Source organism: Ranitomeya imitator, chromosome 8, assembly GCF_032444005.1.
Source record: "Ranitomeya imitator isolate aRanImi1 chromosome 8, aRanImi1.pri, whole genome shotgun sequence".
NCBI classification, from domain to species: Eukaryota; Metazoa; Chordata; class Amphibia; order Anura; family Dendrobatidae; genus Ranitomeya; species Ranitomeya imitator.
In genome coordinates this window covers 125,146,112-125,165,018 of record NC_091289.1, presented here as the reverse complement: position 1 = coordinate 125,165,018, position 18,907 = coordinate 125,146,112, and the positions used below count along the sequence as shown (strand labels likewise).

The following is an 18,907-nucleotide window of genomic DNA, read 5'->3' as shown; positions in this document are numbered from 1 at the left end:
GAGTTCAGAAATTTTTTACATGAAAACATTTAGCTTTTGCCAACATTTTCCGGGATCCGTAACATTTTCAATTTTCAGGATACGGGGCTGTGTGAGGGTTGACTTTTATTGCCTTGAGCAGATGTTTTTTACTTATACCGTTTTGAAGCAGATACGATGTTTTTATCATCACATATTGCATTTCATTGCAATGTTGCAGAGACCAAAAGCAAGTAATTTGTATGCAATATGCAATTTTTATGCTGGTTTTAGGAGCCAAAGCATTGAGTGAGAAATCTGAATTATAAAGTAAGAACTTATATTTTTCCTTTTGACTGTCTCAATCTCGGTCTTGACTCCAAAAACTGCATCAAAATTTACCCCAAAAGGATTGTGCGCACATTGCAGATTTATCCCAAAACATAAATGGTTTCTTGATGCCAGCAAAGTGAGTCTGAGGCTGCCGTCACACTAGCAGTATTTGGTCAGTATTTTACATCAGTATGTGTAAGCCAAAACCAGGAGTGGGTGATAAATACAGAAGTGGTGCATATGTTTCTATTATACTTTTCCTCTAATTGTTCCACTCCTGGTTTTGGCTTACAAATACTGAGGAAAAATACTGACCAAATATTGCTAGTGTGACGCCGGCCTTATACACAGGCTGCTTATTTGTGACTTGCAAATATGGTGCAGAGTTAAATCTACAGTATGTCAATTCTTTTAGCGTTTTTGGTGAAGATTTCACCCATACTAATGAGTGGGGAAAAAGTGCCCCAAAATGCAAGTAAAAAGCACAGCAAGAACAATTCTTTTTATTATTATTATTATTATTATTATTATTTATTGTTATAGCGCCATTTATTCCATGGCGCTTTACATGTGAGGAGGGGTATACATAATAAAAACAAGTTCAATAATCTTAAACAATACAATTCCTAACTGGTACAGGAGGAGTGAGGACCCTGCCCGCGAAGGCTCACAATCTACAAGGGATGGGTGAGAATACAGTAGGTGAGGGTAGAGATGGTCATGCAGCGGTTTGGTCGATCGGTGGTTACTGCAGGTTGTAGGCTTGTCGGAAGAGGTGGGTCTTCAGGTTCTTTTTGAAGGTTTCGATGGTAGGCGAGAGTCTGATGTGTTGTGGTAGAGGGTTCCAGGGTAGGGGTGATACGTGAGAGAAATCTTGTATGCGATTGTGGGAAGAGGAGATAAGAGGGGAGTAGAGTAGGAGATCTTGTGAGGATCGGAGGTTGCGGGTAGGCAACAAATACATTTTATAGTGCAGAAAAACCTTTGTGTGCGATTTCAACTTTAGAGTAAATTAACATAAAAGTAGCAGAGCAAGAAATCTGGAGATGTTACATAACTAGAGCATTTTTGCATTGCACCAGGATTTTTTTGTATATTTTCGGAATTTAAGTTAACTGATTGTGCACTGCAGATGTTTTTCTATTCTTTACCTGTATTTATAATTATATTTAATCAGTGTATATTTTCACTATCATAAAGATAACTGAAAAGGAACAACAACAAGTGACTATTAAAACATCATCATAATTCATCTGTATGTGAATTTGGTCATTAGTGATGAGTGAACGTGCTCAGATAAAATGTTATCAGAGCATGCTCAGGTGCTAACCAAGTGTCTTCAGCATACTCAAAAAATATGTTCAACTCCCTGTGCCTGCATGTCTTGCGGCTGTTTCCTAACAAGCAGGCAAACCCAGACAAATTGCTGTATAGTAAAAGAGAAAACCCAGTTGCATACTGGATGCAAAACAGTTACACAAGATGAGTGCAACAATTCCTACAAAGGGGAAACTAGCTCAAAACTGATCATAGACACAGGAGTATACGGAGTATAAAGGTTAAAACAGTAGATTTTATTTAACAGGTTATCATAAAAGTCACAAAAAGAGTGAATAGAGTGCTTCAAAGACAAATAAACAAAAAATAGCCAGCCTACAGCATCGGAACTAGCTCTTCAAGTACACAAACCAGCCCATAGATCTATATGTAGATTAAGCCAAATGGCAGTAGATACAGGGATAGAGGAGGCATCGCTTACCACAAGAGAGCTGAGGCAGGCCAAAGGTGCCAGATGGCGCATGTGGGAGGGCAAGTTAACAAGTCATGGCCCTCGATCATGCGCAGGAGGCATAGAGATGCCGCATCGCTCTCGGGCAAAAAGACCGTAAGGATGGCATCAACACCCCTAACCATAAAAGATTTAGGGTCACAATTGTGATTAGCCCTAAAGTGGTGGGGGATTGTTTTGAGATCAGAGGGATCGTCCACTGTCTTGGTCGCGTCAAAGTCCCTCACATGCTCCGGCACCCGTCCTCGGAGTTCCCTAGATGTCAAGCCTACATATGCCAAAGGGTAGCTGCATGTGGCATAATAAATTACACTTGCGCTGATGCTGCCATGACCACATTCCCCTTGAGAAAGCGGTATCTATTACATGAAACGCGCGTCAGGGTCCTGCCATCAGGCGCCTTTGGCCTACCTCAGCTCTCTTTACTTGTGGTAAGCGATACCTCCTCTATCTCTTTATTTACTGCCACTTGGCTTAATCTACATATAGATTATGGGCTGGAATGTGGCTGCTTTTACCTTAAACACAACTCACACACATGTCACTGTACTTGATGCGCCTGTTCAGATGCTGTAGGCTCGCTATTGTTTGTTTGTCTTTGACACACTCTGCTCACTCTTTTTGTGACTTTTATGATGTGTTTAATAAAATCTACAATTTTAACCTTTATACTCCGCATCCTGTTGTGTCTATAAATTGCCTGCATAGACCTAGATATAATAGATAACATACTGGCTGTTAGTAATCACTACTAGAGGGAGCATAGGAGATTACTGCAAATTGTGCAGCTATTATTTTGTAAATGGAAATAGCATACAGTTAAGGCTCATTTCAAATGCTCATTTGCTGACTACTAGCTTGTGTGAATAGGCAATCACTTTCTGAATGAGTAAAATGCTCATTTGCTGGGTAATTGGATTATGCTTGCTAGAATTTAAATTATTATGCTCAGCAGCACATTGACCAATGATGATGATAGTGAACAAATTGATCGTGTTAACAATTACATCGTTCTGCGTGTATAGATTTCTGGTTGGCCTGAACCAGCCCATTAAACAAACAGTGATCGGCATGTAAATAGGTGATCTGTTATCTCTTAAGGACTGCGGTCACCTTGTCTAAATGGACCCTAAGCTTTTATTCTCCCATTTAAGGGAACCTATCATGTGAAAAAATGCTATTAACCTGCAGATAAGGGGTTAACCGGCAGGTGAACAGTGTTCTGAACCTGCCTGGTGCCTTCACTTAGAGGCCCACTTTCAGGAGGATATGAACTTTACTCCCCCATGAGTCATGGTGGTGGCACCGGTGTGGTTTTAGTCACCGCTCAGTGTATAGAGCGTGGTTACTGTAACCGTGCCCCCGGCACTAACTCACAGCACACTCAGCATTAGCGTTTCTTTACATGACAGGTTCCCATTGAAGGCAGCAGGAGGCCACCATCTTGTTGTCTGTTAGATACTGTATATGATCTTGCTGGGGATTTATTTCAGTATCAAAAAAAACAAACATTTTTAACTAATTAAAATAGTCTACAAGTGAGGAAGTTCACTTTAAGATGATAGTGAAAATAAATGTTTTATTTTTAAATACAAAAATGTATATCTTATTATTTAATAGGTGGCATTGACAAAATACGTGTGGAACCTCGGTACAATGAGAATCCTGAGACATTGAAGCTGAAGAATGTTCCTGACAACCTCCAAAATAAAACCCTGAAATGTTCGATTCGGCTTTATAACAACTCGGGGGAATACCAGTTCCTGCTTGGAAGTGTTACATTTAATGTTCCCCTGTGTAGAGCAACAAACATTTTGTGCAAGTTTGAGGAGTGCAACGATGATGAAACCTTCCAAATAACCTTGGATGTTCCACCCAGTAAGTAAGAGCTGATACTTAAAGTCAACCTTTAGTTTCAAGTAACTTTTCAGGATAAGGTTTTATGCGTTCATGAGGAATTATGCTATGTTTTGACTCCATATCTTTCATGCTTTTTGAGCAGTTTGTATGAATCTCTGCCTCGAGCTCCTTTCTCCTCCTAGCCCTTTCTGAAGCCTCCTCTAGGCAGCACATGTAACATGATCCTTCAGTTCCTTGTCTTGGCTTGTGCTACAGATTTATAGGGAAATAGTATAAGTTACTCTTTGCCATTCGTTTTAAAATCACATGGAATTACTATCTTATACTACTTTAATTCTACAGCTGATTCCTTTTTATAATTTTTGTGTATATTATGTCTTTTTGTACTGTGTCACTGTTTCTTTGGAACAAATATACATACTCTTTAAGGGCAGAATTATTAATTCCATTAATTGTAGGTTTGTACTATGAGGAGCAAACTGAAGAATTATGGATTATGTCACTCTTAGTTGGTTCATATACAGTGGGGCAAAAAAGTATTTAGTCAGTCAGCAATAGTGCAAGTTCCACCACTTAAAAAGATGAGAGGCGTCTGTAATTTACATCATAGGTAGACCTCAACTATGGGAGACAAAGTGAGAAAAAAAAATCCAGAAAATCACATTGTCTGTTTTTTTAACATTTTATTTGCATATTATGGTGGAAAATAAGTATTTGGTCAGAAACAAAATTTCATCTCAATACTTTGTAATATATCCTTTGTTGGCAATGACAGAGGTCAAACGTTTTCTGTAAGTCTTCACAAGGTTGCCACACACTGTTGTTGGTATGTTGGCCCATTCCACCATGCATATCTCCTCTAGAGCAGTGATGTTTTTGGCTTTTCGCTTGGCAACACAGACTTTCAACTCCCTCCAAAGGTTTTCTATAGGGTTGAGATCTGGAGACTGGCTAGGCCACTCCAGGACCTTGAAATGCTTCTTACGAAGCCACTCCTTCGTTGCCCTGGCGGTGTGCTTTGGATCATTGTCATGTTGAAAGACCCAGCCACGTTTCATCTTCAATGCCCTTGCTGATGGAAGGAGGTTTGCACTCAAAATCTCACGATACATGGCCCCATTAATTCTTTCATGTACCCGGATCAGTCGTCCTGGCCCCTTTGCAGAGAAACAGCCCCAAAGCATGATGTTTCCACCACCATGCTTTACAGTAGGTATGGTGTTTGATGGATGCAACTCAGTATTCTTTTTCCTCCAAACACGACAAGTTGTGTTTCTACCAAACAGATCCAGTTTGGTTTCATCAGACCATAGGACATTCTCCCAAAACTCCTCTGGATCATCCAAATGCTCTCTAGCAAACTTCAGACGGGCCCGGACATGTACTGGCTTAAGCAGTGGGACACGTCTGGCACTACAGGATCTGAGTCCATGGTGGCGTAGTGTGTTACTTATGGTAGGCCTTGTTACATTGGTCCCAGCTCTCTGCAGTTCATTCACTAGGTCCTCCCGCGTGGTTCTGGGATTTTTGCTCACCGTTCTTGTGATCATTCTGACCCCACGTGGTGGGATTTTGCGTGGAGCCCCAGATCGAGGGAGATTATCAGTGGTCTTGTATGTTTTCCATTTTCTAATTATTGCTCCCACTGTTGATTTCTTCACTCCAAGCTGGTTGGCTATTGCAGATTCAGTCTTCCCAGCCTGGTGCAGGGCTACAATTTTGTTTCTGGTGTCCTTTGACAGCTCTTTGGTCTTCACCATAGTGGAGTTTGGAGTCAGACTGTTTGAGGGTGTGCACAGGTGTCTTTTTATACTGATAACAAGTTTAAACAGGTGCCATTACTACAGGTAATGAGTGGAGGAAAGAGGAGACTCTTAAAGAAGAAGTTACGGGTCTGTGAGAGCCAGAAATCTTGATTGTTTGTATCTGACCAAATACTTATTTTCCACCATAATATGCAAATAAAATGTTAAAAAAACAGACAATGTGATTTTCTGGATTTTTTTTTCTCAGTTTGTCTCCCATAGTTGAGGTCTACCTATGATGTAAATTACAGACGCCTCTCATCTTTTTAAGTGGTGGAACTTGCACTATTGCTGACTGACTAAATACTTTTTTGCCCCACTGTAACCTGTAAAATCTTCTTTTGTTCACTGCCTTAGTCATATATCATTCCGAACAGAGTTGTACTGTATATGTTTGAACTATCATGTATCTGAAGGATTGGTAATAAGTGCCTGATCAATGCAATTCAGCTGCTGGGACCCCCACACTAACGAAAACTCGGGATCCAAATCCCTCGTTTTGCATGGCTTGGCAATTGGCACCTTCACATGGACATCCTCTGAAATGCCTAAATAGATCTCTACTCCTTGATTGGTGGGGGCTCCTGCATTTGGACCTCCACTTTTCAGACACTCAGCATTTATCATGTGGAAAAGTGATGTGTCAATTTTAGGACAACACCTTTAACAAATGGCCACATCAATGCAACTTAACTAGTGATTGCAATAACAGTGTGCACTGGGGCATTTATATACTGCTCTAATTTAGCGGTTTAGTGTTTGTAGAAAATGGCCTGACATGGAAAACTTTTGGTTTACCGATGTATCTGGTCTGATTCTAGCAAAAAGGTTATCTGCACGCTCAGAATACCGGCAAGGCATACGCAATACCTGGAGAGCATCGGTACATCCCGTGACAGCAGAGCCACCAATGCTAAAGTGAGCGGCACTGGTTGTCCACTTTAATAACAAGTTTTGAATTGGCAGATTAATGTCAGGGATTCCTCAATATTTGCAGCTTGTACAGTTACCGTCTGAAAAACGCAATTATCAAAATAAAATTTCATAATAAAGTACCTAAACAGTAAACATTGTTTTATTATTTGTTTCCTAAATCAATAGTACACTTGAATATAAGCAACTTTGTGATATATTTTAGTAAAAATATCTGTTTTTTTCGCATCCTGGAATGATTTTTCATTCTCAATTCATAGGTAAAATCAGATTTTCCCGTTAAGGAGCTAGATGACAGTTGGTGCTTTTAAAATTCTATGGAGAAGGGAAAGAGAAGGATCCAGACATTCTGCCACAGATTCTCCTGAGATGACAGATACAGTTCTCTAGAAATAAAACGTTTGACATACCTGCGCTATTCACACCTATAGGACGTTGTAGGGATAAATCAAATATAAGGTGAAGTTGCAAGAGACAAAAAAATGCTGGTGGTGTAAAAATTACACAAGAATCGATTTAATAAAATGATGTCTCTGCGCAATTGTCATTGTCAATTATAACTGATATCAGTATTTCAAATGGTTCACGCAAAAATATTTTCACGATATAGTATGGGTGGTCCTTACCAGGGTAAATATCATATATATTTCCACATATGTAGCGCAGAGACATAATTTTACCAAATCAGTTACAGTTCTCCATAGAACTTAATAAGCACTATCTGTCACCTCCTATCTCAGTAATGGGAAACCTGTATTAACTAAGGACGCATTTTTCCCGTGAACCGAGAATTCGAGAATGAATGATTGGTGCAAAGGAGAATGAAGCAGATTTCTCTAATAAAATATATGACAAAGATTCTTATTTTCACACGTACTATTGATTTATGAAAAGAAAAAAAGACAGTTGAGCTTTAAAGTTGCATAGCAGCAAAGCATCAAACAAAAAAAACACTCAAAATATGTTTTCAGAACATTAATCGAGTGCCTTGTGGTTGCCAACTCACCAGTAGGCAGTTCTTGGGGTACTGCCGCTGGGAAGATGCTGCCATAGTTTACATCTCTTTAGACTTGACAGTTATAGTACAACTTTTGATAATGCCTATGAGAACACTTAAGATCTTGAAATATAACATTGCTACAATTGGCTATTTCGCTCTCAGCATGGTTGAATTGGCCAAACGTAATTCCAAAGGATCTGGCTCTGACATTATAATGTGCCTCATGGAAACCAAGACTTTTCTCAGCTCAATAAATGGAATGGATGTAACACAATTATAAAGCTACAGTTGTAACTACAGTTTACAAGATTCAACTGGTTTGCATGTTGGGGAGGGCGAAGGCACTGACTGCAATACATAGCCTAAATCCTGCTTTAAAGGGAACCTGTCTTATCCCCAAATGTTCTTAACTAGCAGATAAGGGGTTAATCTGCAGGTTAATAGTGTTTGGAAGGCTGCCATACTGAAAGGCCAGGTGCAGGGAAGAAATTAACTTTGTTCCTCCCAGCAACCTCTGACATTCAGTCATTGAGACGCGGGTTCTGTCACTGCTCAGTCACAGTAAGTGGCGACTATAAGCACGTCCTTACACATTGATTAACAGCCATCGCTGCACTGATATGCTTTAGAGACGGCTGTCAGTCAGTGCCAGAGCATGGTTACAGCTGTCGCTCACGTTGTACTGAGTGGTGACAGAAGCCATGCCAGCCAAACCTCTATAACTGAAAGCTAGAGGCTGCAGGGAGGAATACAGTTCATTTCCTCCGTTTAGCCAGGCATTTATTAAACTGCAGATTAACCCCATATCTGAAAGTTAATAGTACTTTTGGACATGACAGGTTCTGTATAAGGGTGATTGGTGGAAAATATTAAAAACAGAAACTGTAAAGAAAAATAAATATGAACAGAAATATCTCAATGAATCATGCATGTCACGGTCTGATAGAGTGAAGACACAATAAAAAAAATGGGAAAAAAAGAGGGAATGCTGATGCTGAGTATAAATGTTTTGGCCTACAAGGGGTTAATGCACTGACTTAAATTCTCTTACAGAAGGTGAAAATTACAATTTAACGATAACAGAAGAAGCACACGGGATTCTGTTCCAATGGAGTACCGATGGATACAACTGTGACGTACAGACTGAATCTGTGTGTTCAAAAGAAGGTAGGGCGTATCTTCAATCAGCATTACAAGCTGCGTCACATCTCAAAAAACAATGAAACCTTTGGTAATATAAAGTGTTCATCTACATTGTCATTGCACTCCCTTACATCTTAAAGTGGCTATTGCTATGGCCTTGCTCACATAATGCAGGTATGCGGCAGTTTTTGGTGAACATATTTTCCAAGATATAGAATTTCAACAAAAAAGAAAAATCTTTTTAAAGTTATTTTTCTCTTTTGCATCTTTATTGTTTGAATCCATTTGTTTTGGTAAAAAAATAAGACCTCCATCCTACAGCAGCGCTATAAGATCAGCTAAATACATTGTGCTACGACCCTGCCCTGCTCTGTCAGCTTATAGAATACAGCAGGCGCCATGGAAGGTGTTTGTATTATTCTGATAGTATTTCATAGGTAACCTTAAAAATTACATTATAGAATATAGAGCGAAAAAATAAATTTGGAGTGAATTTGCTCATATAGCTAATAATTTGGATAGTCCAATGTTGAATTATAAATCTTGTGGATTATAAATTTTAAATTATAGCTATTATAAATTATAAATCTTACATTCTAGCACCATTTTTAAAGGAAATGTATCATCAGAAAATAACCTATTGTTTAAATCAGTGTTTTTGTGCAAAATGTATTTTTACGCTTTTGGGGGGCACTTTATTTTTTTCATATAACAATCTGCGTTAGAGAAAAAAAATAGAAATGTTTAAATTTTTTACACTATTTAAAATTCATACCTGCCATTTCATTAAGAGTTTTCTGCAGTGTCAGTATCATCTCAGACAGGATTACAATGACAGATAACACCCCTCTTATACACACCTGATGACAGAGGGTCCACCATTCACAATAGGTGATGTTACAGCTCCCTCCCTTCACAGTGACTGTTATATACTTTCAGGCTTCAGGGTGATTGCCATTTTAGAAAAATAACATACCTAATATTCTCTCAACAGAAAACTGCTGTCATACAACAGAGCCTACTTGGTTTAAATATTTCAATTGACCGCATTGAAATCAAGGCTCTTGCACAACCACAAATATCTGGACATTCTGTGGCATGCCCTAAAAATTAGGCGCAGTTTGAATAAAACTTATGAAATCACATTGTCTACAGCAGGGGTGTCAAACTGCATTCCTCGAGGGCCTCAAACCATGCGTGTTTTCAAGATTTCCTTAGCATTGCACAAGGTGCTGGAATCATTCTCTGCAGGTGATTAAATTATCACCTGTGCAATGCAAGGAAATCCTGAAAACATGACCTGTTTGCAGCCCTCGAGGAATGCAGTTTGACACCTCTGGTCTACAGCAGGGGTGTTGTTGTGAATTCTGTGGCTGAATTCACTCCTGTGGTCACAAGTGGTACTGCAGCTTCTGAGCTTCCTCCCTCAGGTGTTCTGGTGAGCTCGTTGGCTGCTTTGTTATTTAACTCCACCTGATTCTGTCTTCCTTGCTCCTTGTCAATGTTCCAGTGTTGGATCTGAGCTTCTGGATCTTTCCTGTGGCCTGCTGCTCTGCTTAGATAAGTGCTTCTTTGCTTTTGTTGCTACTTTTTCTGTCCAGCTTGTTAATTCGTTTTGCTGGAAGCTCTGAGACGCAAAGGGTGTACCGCCGTGCCGTTAGTTCGGCACGGTGGGTCTTTTTGCCCCCTTTGCGTGGTTTTTTGCTTTAGGGTTTTTTGTAGACTGCAAAGTTCTCTTTGCTATCCTCGCTCTATCTAGAATATCGGGCCTCACTTTGCTTAATCTATTTCATCCCTACGTTTGTCTTTTCATCTTGCTAACAGTCATTATATGTGGGGGGCTGCCTTTTCCTTTGGGGTATTTCTCTGAGGCAAGTCAGGCTTGTTTTTCTATCTTCAGGCTAGTCAGCTCCTCAGGCTGTGCCGAGTTGCATAGGTAGTGTCAGGCGCAATCCACAGCTGCCTTTAGTTGTGTTTAGGATAGGTTCAGGTATTGCGGTCTACAGAGATTCCACGTCTCAGAGCTCGTTCTATTGTTTTTTGGGTTATTGTCAGATCACTGTATGTGCTCTGATTGCTGGCACACTGTGTCACTGGATTGCCTACATAACAGTACAAGGAGCCTACCTAATGATTCTCAATAGAGGGAAAAAAGAAGTTCTGACATCATTTTTTTTTCTCAGCTCTGTGTTCAGTCTTTTTTTTCCCCTAGACATTTGGGTGTTTCAGGACACAGGTGTGGACATGGATATTCAGGGTCTGTGCTCTTCAATGGATAATCTCGTTACAAATGTACAAAGGATTCAAGATAGTATTGATCAGAAATCTATGTTAGAACCAAGAATTCCTATACCTGATTTGTTTTTTGGTGATAGAACTAAGTTTCTTAATTTCAAAAATAATTGTAAGCTATTTCTGGCCTTGAAACCTCATTCTTCTGGTAATCCTATTCAACAGGTTTTGATTATTATTTCTTTTTTGCGCGGCGACCCTCAGGACTGGGCATTTTCTCTTGCGCCAGGAGACCCTGCATTGAGTAATGTCAATGCGTTTTTCCTGGCGCTCGGATTACTTTACGATGAGCCTAATTCAGTGGATCAGGCTGAGAAAAATTTGCTGGCTTTGTGCCAGGGCCAGGATGATATAGAAGTATATTGTCAGAAATTTAGGAAGTGGTCAGTACTCACTCTGTGGAATGAATCTGCGCTGGCAGCTTTGTTCAGAAAGGGTCTCTCTGAGGCTCTTAAGGATGTCATGGTGGGTTTTCCTATGCCTACTGGTTTGAATGAGTCTATGTCTTTGGCCATTCAGATCGGTCGACGCTTGCGCGAGCGTAAATCTGTGCACCATATGGCGGTATTGTCTAAGATTAAACCTGAGCCTATGCAGTGCGATAGGACTATGACCAGAGTTGAACGGCAAGAACACAGACGTCTGAATGGTCTGTGTTTCTACTGTGGTGATTCCACTCATGCTATTTCTGATTGTCCTAAGCGCACTAAGCGGTTCGATAGGTCTGCCGTCATTGGTACTGTACAATCCAAATTCCTTCTGTCCATTACCTTGATATGCTCTTTGTCATCGTATTCTGTCATGGCGTTTGTGGATTCAGGCGCTGCCCTGAATCTGATGGATTTGGATTATGCTAAACGTTGTGGGTTTTTCTTGGAGCCTTTGCGGTGTCCTATTCCGTTGAGAGGAATTGATGCTACACCTTTGGCCAAGAATAAACCTCAGTACTGGACCCAGCTGACCATGTGCATGGCTCCTGCACATCAGGAAGTTATTCGCTTTCTGGTGCTACATAATCTGCATGATGTGGTCGTGTTGGGGTTGCCATGGCTGCAAACCCATAATCCAGTATTGGATTGGAACTCTATGTCGGTATCCAGCTGGGGTTGTCAGGGGGTACATGGTGATGTTCCATTTTTGTCTATTTCGTCATCCACTCCTTCTGAGGTCCCAGAGTTCTTGTCTGATTATCAGGATGTATTTGAAGAGCCCAAGTCCGATGCCCTACCTCCGCATAGGGATTGTGATTGTGCTATCAATTTGATTCCTGGTAGTAAAATCCCAAAAGGTCGATTATTTAATTTATCCGTGCCTGAACACGCCGCTATGCGCAGTTATGTGAAGGAATCCCTGGAGAAGGGACATATTCGCCCATCGTCATCACCACTGGGAGCAGGGTTCTTTTTTGTAGCCAAGAAGGATGGTTCGCTGAGACCGTGTATTGATTACCGCCTTCTTAATAAAATCACTGTTAAATTTCAGTATCCCTTGCCATTGTTATCTGACTTGTTTGCTCGGATTAAGGGGGCTAGTTGGTTCACTAAGATAGATCTTCGTGGTGCGTATAATCTGGTGAGAATCAGGCAAGGAGATGAATGGAAAACTGCATTTAATACGCCCGAGGGTCATTTTGAGTATCTAGTGATGCCGTTCGGACTTGCCAATGCTCCATCTGTGTTTCAGTCTTTTATGCATGACATCTTCCGTGAGTATCTGGATAAATTCCTGATTGTTTACTTGGATGACATTTTGATCTTCTCAGATGATTGGGACTCTCATGTGAAGCAGGTCAGAATGGTTTTCCAGGTCCTGCGTGCTAATTCTTTGTTTGTGAAGGGATCAAAGTGTCTCTTCGGTGTGCAGAAAGTTTCATTTTTGGGGTTCATCTTTTCCCCTTCTACTATCGAGATGGATCCGGTTAAGGTCCAAGCCATCCAGGATTGGACTCAGCCGACATCTCTGAAAAGTCTGCAAAAGTTCCTGGGCTTTGCTAATTTTTATCGTCGCTTCATCTGTAATTTTTCTAGCATTGCCAAACCATTGACCGATTTGACCAAGAAGGGTGCTGATTTGGTTAATTGGTCTTCTGCTGCTGTGGAAGCTTTTCAGGAGTTGAAGCGTCGTTTTTGTTCTGCCCCTGTGTTGTGTCAACCAGATGTTTCTCTTCCGTTCCAGGTCGAGGTTGATGCTTCTGAGATTGGAGCAGTGGCGGTTTTGTCACAGAGAGGTTCTGGTTGCTCAGTGTTGAAACCATGTGCTTTCTTTTCCAGGAAGTTTTCGGCTGCTGAGCGTAATTATGATGTGGGCAACCGAGAGTTGCTGGCCATGAAGTGGGCATTCGAGGAATGGCGTCATTGGCTTGAAGGAGCTAAGCATCGCGTGGTGGTATTGACTGATCATAAGAACCTTACTTATCTCGAGTCTGCCAAGCGCTTGAATCCTAGACAGGCCCGTTGGTCGTTATTTTTTGCCCGCTTCGATTTTGTGATTTCGTACCTTCCGGGCTCTAAAAATGTGAAGGCGGATGCTCTGTCTAGGAGTTTTGTGCCCGACTCTCCGGGTTCATCTGAGCCGGCGAGTATCCTCAAGGAAGGAGTCATTGTGTCTGCCATCTCCCCTGATTTGCGGCGAGTGTTGCAAAAATTTCAGGCGAATAAACCGGATTGTTGTCCGGCGGAGAAACTGTTCGTCCCTGATAGGTGGACTAGTAAAGTTATCTCTGAACTTCATTGTTCGGTGTTGGCTGGTCATCCTGGAATCTTTGGTACCAGAGAGTTAGTGGCTAGATCCTTCTGGTGGCCATCTCTGTCACGGGATGTACGTACTTTTGTGCAGTCCTGTGGGATTTGTGCTAGGGCTAAGCCCTGCTGTTCACGTGCCAGTGGGTTGCTTTTGCCCTTGCCGGTCCCGAAGAGGCCTTGGACACATATTTCGATGGATTTCATTTCTGACCTTCCCGTTTCTCAAAAGATGTCAGTCATTTGGGTGGTCTGTGATCGCTTTTCTAAAATGGTCCATCTGGTGCCCTTGGTTAAATTGCCTTCCTCCTCTGATTTGGTGCCTTTTGTTCTTCCAGCATGTGGTTCGTTTGCATGGCATTCCTGAGAATATTGTTTCTGACAGAGGTTCCCAGTTTGTTTCAAGGTTTTGGCGAGCCTTTTGTGGTAGGATGGGCATTGACCTATCTTTTTCCTCGGCTTTCCATCCTCAGACTAATGGCCAGACCGAACGAACCAATCAGACCTTGGAAACATATCTGAGATGTTTTGTTTCTGCAGACCAGGATGATTGGGTGTCCTTTTTGCCGTTGGCTGAGTTCGCCCTTAATAATCGGGCCAGCTCGGCTACCTTGGTCTCTCCATTTTTCTGCAATTCTGGGTTCCATCCTCGTTTCTCTTCAGGACAGGTTGAGTCTTCGGACTGTCCTGGTGTGGATTCTGTGGTGGACAGGTTGCAGCAGATCTGGACTCAGGTAGTGGACAATTTGACCTTGTCCCAGGAGAAGGCTCAACTTTTCGCTAATCGCAGATGCCGTGTGGGTCCCCGACTTCGTGTTGGGGATCTGGTTTGGTTATCTTCTCGTCATATTCCTATGAAGGTTTCCTCTCCTAAATTTAAACCTCGTTTTATTGGTCCGTATAGGATTTCTGAGATTCTCAATCCTGTGTCTTTTCGTCTGACCCTCCCAGACTCCTTTTCCATACATAATGTATTCCATAGGTCGTTGTTGCGGAGATACGTGGCACCTATGGTTCCATCTGTTGAGCCTCCTGCCCCGGTTTTGGTGGAGGAGGAATTGGAGTATATTGTGGAGAAAATTTTGGATTCTCGTGTTTCTAGACGGAAACTCCAGTATCTGGTTAAATGGAAGGGTTATGCTCAGGAAGATAATTCCTGGGTTTTTGCCTCTGATGTCCATGCTCCAGATCTTGTTCGTGCCTTTCATGTGGCCCATCCTGGTTGGCCTGGGGGCTCTGGTGAGGGTTCGGTGACTCCTCCTCAAGGGGGGGGTACTGTTGTGAATTCTGTGGCTGAATTCACTCCTGTGGTCACAAGTGGTACTGCAGCTTCTGAGCTTCCTCCCTCAGGTGTTCTGGTGAGCTCGTTGGCTGCTTTGTTATTTAACTCCACCTGATTCTGTCTTCCTTGCTCCTTGTCAATGTTCCAGTGTTGGATCTGAGCTTCTGGATCTTTCCTGTGGCCTGCTGCTCTGCTTAGATAAGTGCTTCTTTGCTTTTGTTGCTACTTTTTCTGTCCAGCTTGTTAATTCGTTTTGCTGGAAGCTCTGAGACGCAAAGGGTGTACCGCCGTGCCGTTAGTTCGGCACGGTGGGTCTTTTTGCCCCCTTTGCGTGGTTTTTTGCTTTAGGGTTTTTTGTAGACTGCAAAGTTCTCTTTGCTATCCTCGCTCTATCTAGAATATCGGGCCTCACTTTGCTGAATCTATTTCATCCCTACATTTGACTTTTCATCTTGCTAACAGTCATTATATGTGGGGGGCTGCCTTTTCCTTTGGGGTATTTCTCTGAGGCAAGTCAGGCTTGTTTTTCTATCTTCAGGCTAGTCAGCTCCTCAGGCTGTGCCGAGTTGCATAGGTAGTGTCAGGCGCAATCCACAGCTGCATTTAGTTGTGTTTAGGATAGGTTCAGGTATTGCGGTCTACAGAGATTCCACGTCTCAGAGCTCGTTCTATTGTTTTTTGGGTTATTGTCAGATCACTGTATGTGCTCTGATTGCTGGCACACTGTGTCACTGGATTGCCTACATAACAGGGTGTCAAACTGCATTCCTCAAGGGCTGCAAACAGGTCATGTTTTCAGGATTCCCTTGTACTGCACAGGTGATAATTTAATAACCTACACACATAATGATTGCAGCACCTTGTGCAATGCTAAGGAAATCTTGAAAACACGCATGGTTTGCGGCCCTCGAGGAATGCAGTTTGACACCCCTGGTCTACAGTGTAAAAGCTGTGAGCTTCTGAAATGCCCTGTAATGTTACTGAAGAGTAGAGTTGAGCGAATTTGTTTGGGTTTCCTCTTATTCAGCAATCTATAGCACTTACCGAATTAGCTACAGAGGAAACCCGGCTTCCCGAAGTGCGCTGGCCGATCAGCTGATCGGCGCCGCAACTGCATGTGTCGCGGCTGTGTGACAGTCACAGTACATGCATAGAGAGCCCAATAAACAGGCTCTCCATGCACGTGCTGTGACAGTGACACTATAGCTTGTCGAATAACAGGGAACCCGAACAAATTTGCTCAACTCTACTGAAGAGCCATAAATGCTGCCGAATTAAAGCATATAATAGATTGCAAAGGCCCCGTACACATTACATGAAAGTCATCCAAACTAACCTATTTTAGGGGGGAGCTGCCAAACATCCCATAAATATCGAGGGTCTCCTAACTGTCCCCTTACAATGTGCTGGGAACATTAAACTGGCCATACACAAGAGATATCTTTGGAACATTAGTATGGCAGACATTCTGTCTGACTGCCCTATACGGAGGAATGCTCAACTTTCCCAAACGTTCATTTGTTTTCAAAATGAAGAAAGATAGGTGAAGAAGCAGCTTATCCTTTCTGAAATCAAACAACTGCCTTTTGAAATTCCAAAGGATGGAACCTTCTTGTCTCCCTACCAATGTCTGGGGAAGGGTTGAGAGGCCCCCAAATATATCAGATGGTTGGCTGATTAATTTCAAAATTGGCAAATTATTCTGAATTTCACCTAGTTTGCATGCGTTTTCCCAGTTCTAGCTGGCATGTAATGTCGGAGACAGAAGGATCTGGAAATCTAATGTGTTTAGTCAATTTTAGAAAAACCTTTACTAGAAACACTGAAAAAGTAGATTTGTGGAAGACTGAACACTGAGGCCTTCATATTCTGTATAGCAAAGGACCTGTGAAGCTCTGCTATGCTCCTCTCAGCTCTCCGTGGAAATTAAGTCCTAAGGCCGGCGTCACATTCAGCGTATGAAAATATGGTCCGTTTTTTACGGCCGTAATACGCAGAAATGTTCCCAAAATAGTGATCCGTATGTCATCCGTAGGCAGGGTGTGTCAGCGTATTATGCGTATGTCATCCTACATAAGTAATCTGTATGGCATCCGTAAACGGACATACAATGGATCCATGGTCTCAAATATTCATTAAAATATATATACTGTCTATATATATATATATATATATATATATATATATATATATCAGTGAGACATTAATATTAATATTTCATCCAGCGCGAGATAGCAGAAAAGCCAGTAATTCAATTGTCGGCTTTTCCTATCTCCTTCTCAGACCCGACATGGTATGGGACATGGTTTACATACAGTAAACCATCTCATATCCCTTCTTTTATTACATATTCCTCTTTAGTAATGTAAGAAGTGTCTTGGTGTAAAATTTGGGGGCACTAGGCACTAACTATTAAATTAAAGGGTTAAATCGTGGAATAAATTGGCGTGGGCTCCCGCGCAAATTTCTCCGCCAGAGTGGGAAAGCCAGTGACTGAGGGCAGATATTAATAGCCTGGAGTGGGTCATTCCCCTGCATTCCATTCATTCCACGGGTTTTTACAGCCACGAGCACAGCTGCATTAACAGAGCTCCTGGGTGTAAAATGATTATGAAAATGATGGTTACTGAACGACGTAAGGTATGGAATATTGTTGTTTGTTTTTTTAACTTTGTTCCAGGTGACAAGGGTCTTCAGGTGGATTAAGAGTATAATAAAATATTAAAACACCCTGTGTCTTTATTTCATTAAAAGACTTTGTAATAATGTGTGTGTGTGTTTTAACCATTTCATACTATTGGATTAATAATGGATAGGTGTCATAATTGACGCCTCTCCATTATTAATCTGGCTTAATGTCACCTTACAATAGCAAGGTGACATTAACCCTTCATTACCCCATATCCCACCGCTACACGGGAGAAAATTGCGCGGGAGCCCATGCCAATTTTTTCCGCGATTTAACCCTTTATTTTAATAGCTAGAGCCCCCAAATTTTACGCCAAGACACTTCTTACATTACTAAAGAGGAATATGTAATAAAAGAAGGGATATGAGATCATGTCGGGTTTGAGAAGGAGATAGGAAAAGCCGGCAATTGAATTACCGGCTTTTCTGCTATCTAGCGCTGTATGAAATACTAATATATATATGTGTCTCACTGACTTATATATATATATATATATACATATATATATATATATATGTATATATATATATATATATACCCCTATTCTATGTGTAGACATTTATCTTATCTATTCTATTCTAACCTGTCAGTGTGATTTTACAGTACACCGCGCTGAATTGCCGGCTTTTCTAGAGAACACCGCTGCGTATTTCTTGCAAGTCACACTGTTGGTCCGTGTGTAATCCGTATTTTTCTCGCCCGCATAGACTTTAATTGGCGATTTTTTCTTTGCGCAATAAGCTGACAAATGCAGCATGCTGCGAATTTCTACGGCCGTAGAAGACCGTATAATACGGATCAGTAAAATATGGCAGATAGGAGCTGTGACATAGAGAATCATTGTACCATGTGCAATCCGTATTTTCTGCACCTCTTATATGTCCGTAAAACTCGCTAGTGTGACGCCGGCCTCAGGCAACACTCTTGATTACACCTTATTGTATATCTCTGTAATATGTCGAACTTCTTTTGAAATGTTAATGACCATGAAAAACAGTATTTTCATTTGCAGTCCTATGTAAAATGACAGATTTTAAAATTACATTTGATTTCTGCTTTATGAACAACTCCACTCTTTTACATTA

General features: G+C 41.4%; 1 protein-coding gene across 4 annotated transcripts in view; it reads left to right on the top strand.

Moving 5' to 3' along the window:
• PTPRC (protein tyrosine phosphatase receptor type C) overlaps nt 1–18,907 on the top strand; it is a 260,568-nt gene that overhangs the window by 107,414 nt on the left and 134,247 nt on the right. For all 4 annotated transcript variants that reach the window (XM_069737345.1, XM_069737344.1, XM_069737343.1 and 1 more), the window contains 2 exons: nt 3,701–3,958; nt 8,732–8,845. In XM_069737345.1, the coding sequence (XP_069593446.1) occupies nt 3,701–3,958; nt 8,732–8,845 (372 nt within the window). The remainder of the gene's footprint in view (nt 1–3,700; nt 3,959–8,731; nt 8,846–18,907) is intronic.